Below are 13,254 nucleotides of genomic sequence, written 5' to 3'. Positions count from 1 at the left end.
CCCCAGGCATAAGACGGTGCAGCAGCCCCTCATTCTTAGCAGTGTGGCCCCCTTGTGGACACAGCATCATATAAATCCCGCCCCCCCCCCCCCCCGCCGAGCAGTGCTGCTACTCTGTGGACACAGTCCAGTACTGCTGCCTCCCACCGAAGCAATGCTGTCCCCCTGTGGGCACAGCCTGGTACTGCAGAACCTCCTTCTTCCTAGATGTGCTGCCCCCTTGTGAACACACCATGGTACTGCAGCTCCCCCCTCTGCTGAGCAGTGCTGCTCTCTTTGTGGAAAAAAACCCAGTACTGCAGTCCCTCTCCTGGGTAGTTCTGACCCTTTGCAGACACAGCATGATACTCCAGCACCCCCCAGCCCCTTGAGGAGTGCCGCCCCCTTGTGGACACACCTATGGACTTTTCTCTCTTGATGTTTCAGAGGGTGGAGACTCCTTTTATCCTAAACTCCTCTCTGCCTGTTGCTCTCTTCCTTTCCCCATTGGCTGAGGTACTAGGAAGGTACAGGCCTCCCGACTTGCCTGCTCCATATTCCCTCTGGAACCTGGCATTTTCCCCAGAAGTTCAGAAGTTCAGCCTTGTGCAGACCCTTGTCTGTTTCAGGAGCCAAGCTGTCTGGTCCCAGTAAAAAATGTGCTGCCCAAAGTCAGTGGAAAAGTTATGAACCTTTTCACAGACCTTAACACACATCCTTTCACTCACCAAATGATTTGTAAAGACATTAGCACACATCTTTCCTCTCACATTAATGTTTCCAGTCCTCGTACACAGTCTTTTAAGCCCACCCTTCAGCCTGACCTCTCTGCTGTTGTAGTTCCATGGACAGAGGTTGTTGTCTCTTCCCCCTTCCATGGGCAGGCCTTTGTTCAGCCATCTCCAGGACAGCAGGGCCCCACCCCACCTCACTGTGCCCTGGGAAGAAAAAAAACCATCACTCCAAATGTCCCCATTCTTCCTTCTTCCCAGGCATTTGTGTCTGTCAGTAGGGTTTGCTGCTAATTACCACAGGAAAAATGAGACTCCTGTGACACTGTGAGGCCTTATGGAAACAAACATCCATTGTGACACCACAGAACCTCACAGAACCAAACATGGGTACACGACAACACCTTGTGGAACCAAGGAGTCCAAAGGTCTAAAACACATCTTGCATGGCTCGCCCTTGGGAATGTAAATCTCCATGTTGACATCTTGACAAACACTTGAGGTGGGTGTCTGTTTGTAATGGGGAAATTCAGGAGTTTTCAATTGCTTTAAAAAAAAAGAAAAGGAAAAAAACTCCTGTTTGCCTGAGTGCAGCCAGATCTCCAAGCAAAGCAGGTCCCAGGTGAGAGAGAACAGACAGGATGGAGCTGGGAAATGTGGAGCAAGGTTGTCCACACTAGGTAAGAACTCAAGTCACAGCTTCTCTGAGCAGGCCAGACTTCCTGAGGAGAGACCTTGGATCAATATCAATGACAGAATGCTGCAATCACCTCTGCTCTAAAGAGAAACAGTAATGAAATACACTCTTTAAAATAGGAATACATATTTTTTAGAAGCTCTTTGAAATATTTCTCCAAAAATGCAGCAGCAAACCTTCCTAATGAACAGCACCAGACAAGAGGGACATCAAGGCAGAGCCATGGTCTGTCAGAACTTGCTTGATCCCAAAGAACCCTGTGGTGCATTTGGTGCTGAGCCCTGGAACCTCAGGGCCTCAGAGGAGATTGGACAAACCTTTCTAGGAGTCCAAGTCAGAAGAAAAACTCAAAGTGTCTCAAAGCATTAATGGGTCCCACTAAGGTCCATCCCCAACACAGGCTCACCTTGGACTCCTTGGTGGAGAGAATTGAAGGTCATGATTTTCCCAAAACTTTTGAGACTCTAGAGGAAAGGAAAAAGGAAAAACCTAAAGTACCTTGAAGCATTAATAAGCCCCACAGAGTGTTGCTACTGAGAAAGGCTCCCAAGGGTCTAATTAAAGCAGATAATTGGAGGCCATGATTCCACAAAGCTCTCAGAGACTCCAACACAAAAGCAAAACCCAAAGTCCTCTGAAAAACCTGGGAGCATGAAGGAGCCCCCATGGCCATTCCTGACCAAGGCTCCCCAGGGACTGGTCCCAGCAGATCCCTGAGGCCACTGGGATATGGGGGGGAGATGCTGAGGGCAGGACAAGGGTGACAGTGGCCAGCCTTGCTGGGGCTGTTCCAGGAGGCCCCAGTGGCTCAGGACAAGGTGTCTCCTCCCAGCCCTTGGTGGCACAGACCCTGCTGTGCCCCAGGGCACCAAGACTTGGCTTCTCTTTGTCCCCACCTCTCATCTCTGCCTCCAATTTCCTGCTCTAACTGGAACTTGGGGACACTTTCTCAGTTGTGTCCCTCCCTGAGTCCCATTAAAACTTCAAGAAACTTTGGGGTTTGATTCTGATTTGGAGTTCTTGAGAGGTTTCTTCAGCTCCCTCTCTGGGACTGATGTTCAGGGCCTCAGCACAAAACCCCAAGAGGGTCATTAAAGTCCTTGTGCTGTGTCTGTGCTCCTGAGCTGGGCTCGGCTCCTTCCTCAGAGCGAGATCCTGGCAACCAAGAAGAGCTTCAAAAACACATTTCTCTTGCTGAGCAACTCTTCTTAGAGCACAGCAGGGCTGGGGCACTGCCTGCAGACACCCCAGGCACAGCACAGAGGCACAGAGAGCTTCAATCAGTCAGGGCTGGGAAGGTGCTCAGAAGTGACTGGGGCAGAATCACTCCCAGCCCTTGACACAGGAAGCCTCTGGCTGCAGGACAATGCACCTGCAGCTCCTGGAGTGATCTCCTAAAGCTGGAACATCCCAATGCCTACAGACTCTGTGAGTACATTCTCTGATTCTCTCTTGTGTAGAGCAGCCAGGGGTGCCCAGGGCTGTCCTGCAAAGCACGGTCCTGCAGCCCAGGGCGCTGTGCTGGGGCAGAGACTCTGCTGCCTGCCAGGAACAGCTGTGAGCCAGCCCTGGGAGCTGCCCCCAGCATGGGGGGACGTGGTCTGGGTGGAAGGATAGAGCCACTATGGATTGGAAGTGTTCTCCTTGAGTGGTGAGGATGCTGCAATGGTCAGGATTTCTCCCAGCCTGACAAATAACTCCAGAACACATCCAAGGTGATTTTACAGGGAGCACAGCATGTCAGGGGCTATATAAAAGGGAAAATCCCCCTTTTTAATCTACTGCTCTGAGCTGCCTGAATAGAAAATTGTGCAATGATATTCATCTCTGAGTTTAGTTTAGAGAAAATAAATATTACTTCAGATCCCAGTAAACCAGGCATTTCAGCATCAGTGCTGCTTTTCCTGACTTCTCAGGGTTGCTCGGATATTGCCATCAGAGCCTGTAGAGGCAGAGCAGGCCCTGGGCAGTGCCCTGTGCTGGGAGGAGTCTGCAGGGCAGAGCTGAGCCCCCAGGGCTGGGCTGGGATCTAGAAGCAATGGCGAGGCCCAGCCCTGGGCACAGGGAAGCAGCTGCTGGCAGGGACAGCTCCAGGCAGCAGAGCCCTGGGCAGGCAGTGGGGGGAAAGTGGCACCAAGCTGGGCTGGGATATTTAAAGTCCTCTCAAAACCAAACTGTTCCATGATTACTTTTCTTACAGAGCCCCAGGCCAAGACACAGCAAATGTCCAACAGCAGCTCCATCAGCCACTTCCTCCTGCTGCCATTGGCAGACACGCGGCAGCTGCAGCTCCTGCACTTCTGCCTCTTCCTGGGCATCTCCCTGGCTGCCCTCCTGGGCAATGGCCTCATCATCAGCGCCGTAGCCTGCGGCCACCACCTGCACACCCCCATGTTCTTCTTCCTGCTCAACCTGGCCCTCACTGACCTGGGCTGCATCTGCACCACTGTGCCCAAAGCCATGCACAATTCCCTCTGGGACACCAGGAACATCTCCTACACAGGATGTGCTGCACAGGTGTTTCTGATTTTACTCTTTCTTGGAACAGAGCTTTCCCTCCTGACCATCATGTGCTACGACCGCTACGTGTCCATCTGCAAACCCCTGCACTACGGGACCCTCCTGGGCAGCAGAGCTTGTGCCCACATGGCAGCAGCTGCCTGGGCCAGTGGCTTTCTCAATGCTCTGCTGCACACAGCCAATACATTTTCCCTGCCCCTGTGTAAGGGCAATGCCCTGGGACAGTTCTTCTGTGAAGTACCACAGATCCTCAAGCTCTCCTGCTCAAACTCATACTTCGCTGAATTGCGCCTTCTTGCTGTTAGTGTCTGTTTAGCTTTTGGTTGTTTTGTGTTCATTGTTTTCTCCTATGTGCAGATCTTCAGGGCTGTGCTGAGGATCCCCTCTGAGCAGGGACGGCACAAAGCCTTTTCCACCTGCCTTCCTCACCTGGCTGTGGTCTCCCTGTTTGTCAGCACTGGTATATTTAGCTACCTGAAGCCCCCCTCCATCTCCTCCCCATCCCTGGATCTGGCAGTTTCAGTTCTGTACTCGGTGGCGCCTCCAGCCCTGAACCCCCTCATCTACAGCCTGAGGAACCAGGAGCTCAAAGATGACCTGAGGAAAATCATCATGAATGCTTTTCAGAAGCAATAAACTCTTATTCTCCTTTATAGCTCTTTTGATGTTACTCATTAAAGCCCATTCTGTACCTTGTGATTTTCTGCGAGCATGGGTATTATATTTTTGGGTATTTCTTCACAGGAAAATCTTTTTCTGTACCATTTTTAATTCAGTATTGGCATTTCTAGTGTGAACCAAAGACTGTGTAACCCAGGAGTTTTACTACATATGTGCTTACACAAAATAAAGAACTCTGTAGTGCCATGTTCCCCTGACAGTTTTCCTCCCTGACTTTTCTGGAGCTGCAGGGTCGGTGCCTCCGGAAATATCTAGGGTGAAAAGGGAACCCTAGTGCTTCTCACTGACAGGCAGCTCCAAGACTTCTGCTCCATAACCTTCCCTTCCTTCACTTCCACACTCCCCTCCAGAGCCCCTGTGTTGGTTTAAGGCCTCAGGGCTCTCTCATCTCAGTCCCAGTCCTGCTGTGTGACTGTCCAGGGACTGCAGGCAGGGACAGGCTGTGGGCACTGCTGGGACAGAGCTGGGCTCTGCAACAGCATTTCCATCATGCAAGGGCATCTCCCCAGTGCAGGGCCTGAAAGCTTCAATCTCCTTCCCAGTTTGCTCTCAAGGATTCTCCCAACACAACACCCTGGAGAGGAGAACAGCAGTGACACAAAAGTGTGGCAGTGTTCAGGGTGGGGCTGTCCCAGCAGTGTCCCTGCAAAGCCAGCGCTGCTTCCAGCAGTGCCCTCTCACCCCAGGGCACAGAGGTTGTTCTTCCCTCCATGGAGGAACATCAAGTGACCAGGTCAGGAGTCTGTGTTTGCAGTGCAGGGACATTCCACAGCCCTGAACATCCTGTGTGTGTGTGAGGGGACATAAACCCAGTGAGCACAAACACCTTCAGCTGTTGCTGGAGTTTCCAGAGAGTAAAGTCTCCTGAGAGCCCCTGGATGCAGGGCTGGGATGAGCTCCTGTGCCCAGAGCTCCCCGTGTCCATCCCTCTGGCCATGGGGCACCTTAGGCAGGGGCAGGGCAGGGTGACACCAGCAGGTCTGAGGTCCCTGCCAGGCTCTGGCAGTGGCAGCAGAGCCCAGGGAGCCCCTGGCCCTGCTGCAATGAACTGTCTGTGTGTGTGCCAGGGAAGGACTCGTGTCCCTGGACACCCCTGGGGCTGTGAGCAGGGCATGAGCCCAGCTCAGGGGTGGGCACCTGACAGAGCCCTGACATTCCTGGGGGTGCCCATAAGAGCAGAGTTGGGCAAGGTGAATGTGGTTAAACTCCTCTAGTCATCAAGTGACAACAGAGTGTCTCTGTCACTGTCCCTCCTTACTCAGAAAACAGGAGAAAATAAGGTGAAAGAATTGTGAGTCAGCCTAAAGAGAAATTAATGTTAGGGGGACTTAAAAGCAAAGGCCAAATGCAGAAGCAAAGAAAACCATGGAGAGACAAGAATTCAGCATAAGAATTCAGCACATGTTGTGGTTCTTTTGGAAGACAAACGTATCAATACAGAAAATCCAGAGACCCTCTTGTTCCCCTCATTTCCCTGCTGGTCAGGACATGCCATGGAATGGAAGATCCCTTGGGTCAGTCCAGCCCAGCTGTCCCATCCCTGTGTCCCCAGGAACACTTGCCAACCCCCAGCCCATTATTTCGTGTATTGTAGAGATGCCTCATGTGGGGCCAGCCCTGCTCAGGAGCAGCCAAAGCCTTGGGCTGGGACCAAACCCACTCCAGCCGTGAGAGCCAAGCACAGCAGGACAGGGGCTGCTCTGGGCAAAGGGAACTCCATCCTAGCCACACCCAGGCCAAGGGGGCTCAGGGGGCTCTTCCCACCTCTGTTATTCCATGATTCAATGAAACTTTCCCTTGGAGAGCCCTTTGAAGACAGAATTGAGAGACAGGCAGAATCAGAGCTATAAAATGCACCAGTACAAACAGAACAGCTCCTGTGAGGAATGAACCCTCCCAGGGCAGTGCTGTGGCAGAAGCACCCAGGAGGAGGAGGAGGATGAGCTCAGTGCATGTGTGTGTGTGTCCCAAGGCACAGAGGGTGAGGGTGGGCAGAGGTCAGGGCAGGGCTGGCAATGGCAGGGCTGGCAATGGCAGGGCAGAGCCAGGGGCAGTGAGATGGGAGTGTGCAGCCTGCAGGGACACAGCAGCAGCTGTGGGACAGAGCAGGACAAGCTGTGCTGGACATGGCCAAGGGCCCTGGCAGGGCTGGCAGTGCCCAGGAGAAGCCAAGTCTTGGTGCCCTGGGGCACAGCAGGGTCTGTGCCACCAAGGGCTGGGAGGAGACACCTTGTCCTGAGCCACTGGGGCCTCCTGGCACAGCCCCAGCAAGGCTGGGCACTGTCACCCCTTGTGCTGCCCTCAGCATCCCCCCCCACATCCCAGTGGCCTCAGGGATCTGCTGGGACCAGTCCCTGGGGAGCCTTGGTCAGGAATGGCCCTGGGGGCTCCTTCATGCTCCCAGGGACTGCAGGGTTTTCAAAGGACTTTGGGTTTTGTTTTTGTGTTGGAGTCTCTGAGAGCTTTGTGGAATCATGGCCTCCAATTCTCTCCTCCAAGGAGTCCAGGAGGAGCCTGTGTTGGTGATGAACCTCAGTGGGACTGTCTCTGAAACTGCATGAAAAACAGAAACTCCCCAACAACATCTTGTGATTGTTAGAGTATCTAGGCATTGCTTTCTTCTGGCCAGGATGTTATTGTGGCCAACATGTGCAATAGAAATCATTCCACCCACATATGCCTGGTTTGTGCAGTGTAAATCATTCCATCACACATGGTTCTTTACTAGGCTTTTCACATATTTATAAAGACAAAACTGAAAGAAATTCATGTTTCATTAGAAAAATTAATTTATCTTCAATTGCACAGTTCTTAATATTTGATCTCCTATTAGTTATTGATCCCTTTGCCCTTAATGTGAATTAATTAGGTTCAGTGTCACAATGCTCTCCTTGTTTCCGTGAGGCCCCACAGTGTCACAACTGTCCCTTCATTCCATGAAGACCTGCAGAGTCACAAAGGACCCTATAATTCCATGAGTCCCCACAGTGTGACAATGCCTTCTCAGTTCCATGTGTCCCACAGTGTTACATGAATCCTTAGTTCCATGGGATCCTGTAGTGTCACAACGGTCTCCTTGGTTCCATGCTGCCACAATTGTCACAATTTCCATGGTGCAACAAATGCCCCTTGGTTCCCACGATGCCCTACAGTGTTCAAGAGGCCCCACAGTGTCACAATGGCCCATTGTTTCCATGGACCCCACAATGTCACTGTGGTCCCCTGGTCCACAAGGCTCTGAAATGTCACACTGGCCCTTTGGTTCCATGAGGTTTGGATGAGTCACATATCACTCCTTGGGTCCACAAGGCCCTGCTGTGTCCCAGTGCCCATGGTTCCATGAGTTTCCACAGTGTTACCATGGTGTCCTTGGATCTGCAGTATCTCAATGGTCTCCTTTGTACCATCCAGCCCAAATATCTCAATGGCTTTTTGGTTCCATGAGTTTTCCACAGTTCCACAGTGGTCTCCTTGGTGCCATGAGGATACAAAAATTCCACATAAACATTGAGCAGCACCTGCTTAACACACCTGGGAACATCTGTCTGCATTCAGATTAGGAGTTAAAGGTGAGAATGGCACCAGCAGCTTCCATCTGCAACGGAGATCCAGGGAAAGGACAGGGACAGTGTTCAGCTGAAAGACTCAGAGTATTCACAGAATCACAGAATCACTTGGCTGGAAGACCAAGATCATCAATTTGAGCCCCTGCCTAAATTTTCATATGGGACCGAGTGCCATATCCAGTCATTTTTTAAACACACCCAGAGATGGTGTCTCCACCAACCCCGGGACAGATAATTTCAGTACTTTATCACCCTTTCTGTAAAAAACTTTTTCCTAATATGTAGGCTATATTTCCCTTGGGGCAGCTTAAGATTGTGTCCTCTCATTCTGTCCGTTGTTGCCTGGTGAAAGAGACCACTGTAGCATTAAAAAGCAGAATTCTTTATTTGGCTGAATGCACAAGGGGACAGCTCCTCCCAAAGCTGTGCATGCTCAGTACAGGAAAGTTTCTGTTTATATTCTGTACTTTGCATACATATTCATTGATTGTCCTGGACTAAAGACACCTATGATAATAATTTCCCTAAAATCATTAACATATTTCCCCTCCCCCTTATCCATGTGTTCTTCTGTACTGGGGGTCTCTCTGGTGATCCCTGGTGGTCGTGGACCCCAATGTTCCAGTCAGCCTGGCTGAGCTGGCAGGACACTGAGGCTGGTGAATTCCAGTTCCCCTTCTCACACAACAGGCATTGTGCAGTTTCCAGTGGCCACTGGATTTGGAGAACAAGCATTGTGTTAGCTCACATGGGGTGGGCAATTTCTCATCTGGTAACGTGACCTGACAGAGTGGGTTGTGACATCACAGAGTGGGTTATGTGAGGTCATTGAGCAGCTACGACATCATAGGCTGTCTCTGTGACGTCACAAAGCTGATAGTGACATCACAGGGAGGATACGGGACATCCCAGCAGGGCTGTGTGAGGTCACCCTGTGGGCTGGTCACTCTGCCCCAGCCTGCCCTCACAGTGTCCCCAGAGAAGTCAAATGCTGTTCATACCCAGCAGGGTCCCCTGTCCCTCTGTATCCCCCTGCTCCACCTGGAGCCACAGCCTCCCCCAATGATGTTCCACAAATCAACCCCAGAGCCTGACACGGGACAAGGGGCCAGGGCTGAGTGACCAGGACATCAAGGACGTGGATTATCCAGGTCACTGGGCCTGGTTTGGGTTTCCCAGGGCAGGAAAGATGTCTGGCAGCTGGAGCAGGGTGAGGGAAGGGCCTCCAAGGTGGGGCTGGAGCCCTTTGGCTGTGAGGAGAGGCTGAGGGAGCTGGGCTTGTCCAGCCCAGAGCAGGGAAGGCAGAGGGGCTCCTCATACCAGCCTGGCAGAGCCACCCAGGAGGTGATGGAGAACACAGAGCCAGGCTATTCACCAGGGGGCCTGGGGGAAGACAAAACACAATGGGTGGGAGGGGAAAGAAAGGAGATCAGACAGGACAGGAGGAGTTAAAATGAGTCAGACTGGGTTCAGCATTTCCTCAACATCCAAATTAGCCTGACTTCTCCATCTACCACTGACAGCTTTGAAAATCGGGCATTGTTTGAGGTGTTTAACCCCCACTCCAAGAAGAGCATCCTGATACAACACTAGAACAGCATTTCTATCTGTCACAGAATCATCTTTGTCTAAAATTGGTTTTGTACACAAATCCCTTGTGGGTGGTAGACTCAGCAGATCCTGCTGGGACATGGCACAGAGCTGAGGGAAGAGCTGTGACAGTTATTAAATTGTATCATGTTCAACTTTTGTTTGTTGGCAGAGAAGAGAAACCTTCCTGTGCCTCTGAGTCTCACCAGTTCCTGACCCACAAAGGACACAAACCTGATGAGTTGTGGTTCCCACTGCAGTGGTGGCACTTGCACCTCCCTCCATCCCCAAGCAGAGCTCCCTTGTCCCAGAAAGTGCCTGGCAATGCAGGGATGAAGGAAACAGAACAGGCTGTGGGGATCAGGGGCAGGGCACAGCCAGGGATTTGGGGTGGTTGTGAGCCCAGGGCAGGAGCTGGCCCTTGGCCTTGGTGAACCTCATCCAATTGTCCTGGGCCCATGGCTCCAGCCTGTGCAGATCCCTCTGCAGAGCTTCCTGCCCTGCAGCACAGCCACACTCCCAGCCAGCCTGGGCTCACCTGGCAACTGACGGAGGGTGCCCTCGATGGCCTCATCCAGATCAGCAATAAAGAGATTGAACTGCCCTGGCCCCAGTCCTGAGCCCTGGGGACATCCCTGGATGTGGCCCCATTCACCAGCACTATTTGGGCTGGACTTCTGTTTTTTATGGAGCTGTGCCTTCCCTTGGTTACTTGGATGACAATAAATGAACATCTCTCTGTGTCTTGGGCAGCTCCTTCCCCAAGGAAAACAGGTAGGAGTTGGTGCCAAGGAGCTGAAAGCTGCAGGCACAGCCTGTGATGGAGGGAGCTCAGATTTGCACAAGGCTACTCTGAGTGCCAGGGGTTGGATGGGGAAAGTGGTGATGTGGGGGTAGGGACACAGTCTGATTGTCTGCCGTCATGGGTCTTTATTTTCATATATATTCAAACTGCATTAGGAAGTTCTTGGATTCAGTGTCAACTGCACAGATTGAACATATGTCCTAGTTTGGACAAACTTAGGGGAAAAAACCCCCAGAAGAGCTCCCCAGGGAATAAACCCCCAATTCTTTATCCCACTGGACTTAAGAAAAAATATTTCACTCAGGGGGAAAAGTGGAAAAAACCTATTTATTAACACATACAAGGGAAACACTTCCCAGCACAGATCCAGATGACAAAAAAAATTTTCACCGAGAGAGAAAAAGAGACGTGGACGATTCCATCTTCACTAGAAGGACGAGATGCTTCTCTGGCCGGTGTCCAGAGGCAGGCCGGTGTCCAGAGGCAGGCCGCAGAGTTTCTCTGGAGCGAGCTGGTGCTGATCCTCGGGAGGTGAGGGGGGGGGAAGGGAGAGGGAGAGAGAGAGAAAGGAAGGAAAAAAAGCCAGCCAGCAAGCCTTAAACAACAGCAAGCTAAAACAAATAATTCAAGCAATATAAAGCCAAAAAATCAAGAAAAAAAACAGCTAACTAACAAACCAGGCAACGAACTACTACCACAGCAGTGAAAAGCCACAAGCAGCAGCAGCCAGAGCCAAGCGAGCCACCGCAAGAAGAAAAAAACCAAGGCCAGTCCACAGAGCCGAGCCCAGGCGGCCCCTCCCCCGGGAGCAGACAGCTTCATGGCCAAGGGGGGCAGGGTGAGGAGTCAGTCAAAAACACCAACCCAGGACATTCCACCCCGTATCCCATATCGTGATCATTGACCCACGATTGGGATATACACTCATTAAACACAATATAAACACTTCCTCTGACTTGCTCAAACCTTCAACATTTACATATTCCTTCTGTCTCATCCCACAGTCAGATCTCCCTGAGGTACACAGCGGGTTGTTCCATCTTTCTGCATTATCCACCAAGTACATCCAGGTCCTTGAGCAAAGGCAATCCCCCGAATAGGTTTGCCTGTACTCGAGGCAGGATTAATCCATACTGTCTTCCCTAGCAATCCTCTGACATGGGCCGCTGGGACTTTGTCTCCATTTACTGTATTAAGGCACTCAGATTGGGCAGGACCTGCTCGGTTGGTGGAACCTCGAGTGTTGACTAACCAAGTGGCCTTTGCCAAATGCTGCTCCCAATTCTTAAAGGATCCCCCACCCAATGCCTTTAAGGTGGTCTTTAACAATCCATTGTACCTCTCCACTTTACCTGCAGCTGGTGCATGGTAAGGGATGTGGTACACCCACTCAATACCGTGTTCCCTAGCCCAGGTGTTGACAAGGTTATTCTTAAAATGAGTCCCATTGTCTGACTCGATCCTCTCAGGAGTACCATGCCTCCAAAGGACCTGTTTTTCCAGGCCCAGGATGGTGTTGCGGGCAGTGGCGTGAGATACAGGGTAAGTCTCCAACCATCTGGTGGTGGCTTCCACCATGGTCAGCACATAACGTTTGCCCTGGCGGGTCTGAGGCAGGGCGATGTAATCAATCTGCCAAACCTCCCCATACCTGTACTTGGGCCACCGTCCTCCATACCAGAGGGGCTTCACCCGCTTGGCCTGCTTGATGGCAGCGCAAGTGTCACAATCATGAATAACTTGAGTAATGCTGTCCATGGTTAGATCCAACCCTCGGTCTCGTGCCCACATATAGGTGGCATCCCTCCCCTGATGGCCTGAGGCATCATGGGCCCATCGAGCCAGGAACAACTCTCCCTTATGTTTCCAATCTAAATCTATTTCCAACCCCCCTATTTTTGCTGCTTGATCTACTTGATGGTTATTTCGCTGTTCTTTGTTAGCTCTACTTCTGGGGACATGGGCGTCCACATGGCGAACCTTCACGGGTAGCTTGTCTAACTGAGTAGCTATGTCTTTCCACTCTTCTGCAGCCCAGATTGGTCTTCCTCTGCGCTGCCAGTTCATCTCTTTCCATCTCTGCAGCCATGCCCACAAAGCGTTGGCTACCATCCCGGAATCAGTGTAAAGATAGAGCTTTGGCCACCTTTCTCTTTCGGCAATATTCAAAGCCAGTTGGACAGCTTTGAGTTCAGCGAATTGACTAGACCCTCTTTCTCCTTCAGTAGCTTCTGCAACCCGTCGTGTAGGGCTCCATACAGCTGCAATCCATTTCCGATTTGTCCCTACAATGCGACAGGAACCATCGGTGAACAGGGCATAACAGATTTCCTCTGCCGGTAGCTGGTTGTAAGGTGGTGCTTCTTCAGCCCGGGTCACCGGTTCTTGTTCCTCATCTGTCACACCAAAACTTTCTCCCTCTGGCCAGTTGGTAATTATTTCTAAGATCCCTGGGCGATTTAATTTCCCGATCCGGGCGCGCTGCGTAATGAGGGCTATCCACTTGCTCCATGTGGCACTGGTGGCATGGTGGGTGGAGGGAACCTTCCCACTGAACATCCACCCCAGCACTGGCAACCGGGGTGCCAGAAAGAGTTGTGCTTCTGTGCCAATCACCTCTGAAGCAGCTTGGACTCCCTCATAAGCAGCTAGGATTTCCTTTTCTGTCGGGGTATAATTACCTTC

At 51.6% G+C, this 13,254-nt stretch overlaps 1 protein-coding gene across 1 annotated transcript; it reads left to right on the top strand.

Annotated features, from left to right (window-relative positions):
* The first annotated feature begins 1,125 nt into the window (after positions 1–1,125).
* LOC130266653 (olfactory receptor 14J1-like) lies at positions 1,126–4,667 on the top strand. Its single transcript, XM_056515932.1, has 2 exons — positions 1,126–1,212; positions 3,608–4,667. Exon 2 carries the CDS (start codon positions 3,631–3,633, stop codon positions 4,561–4,563), a length of 933 nt encoding a protein of 310 aa, XP_056371907.1. The 5' UTR covers positions 1,126–1,212; positions 3,608–3,630; the 3' UTR covers positions 4,564–4,667.
* The last annotated feature ends 8,587 nt before the right edge of the window (positions 4,668–13,254 follow it).

This window comes from Oenanthe melanoleuca, unplaced genomic scaffold (genome assembly GCF_029582105.1).
Source record: "Oenanthe melanoleuca isolate GR-GAL-2019-014 unplaced genomic scaffold, OMel1.0 S127, whole genome shotgun sequence".
Classification (NCBI taxonomy): Eukaryota; Metazoa; Chordata; class Aves; order Passeriformes; family Muscicapidae; genus Oenanthe; species Oenanthe melanoleuca.
This window is presented reverse-complemented; position numbering and strand designations above follow the sequence as displayed.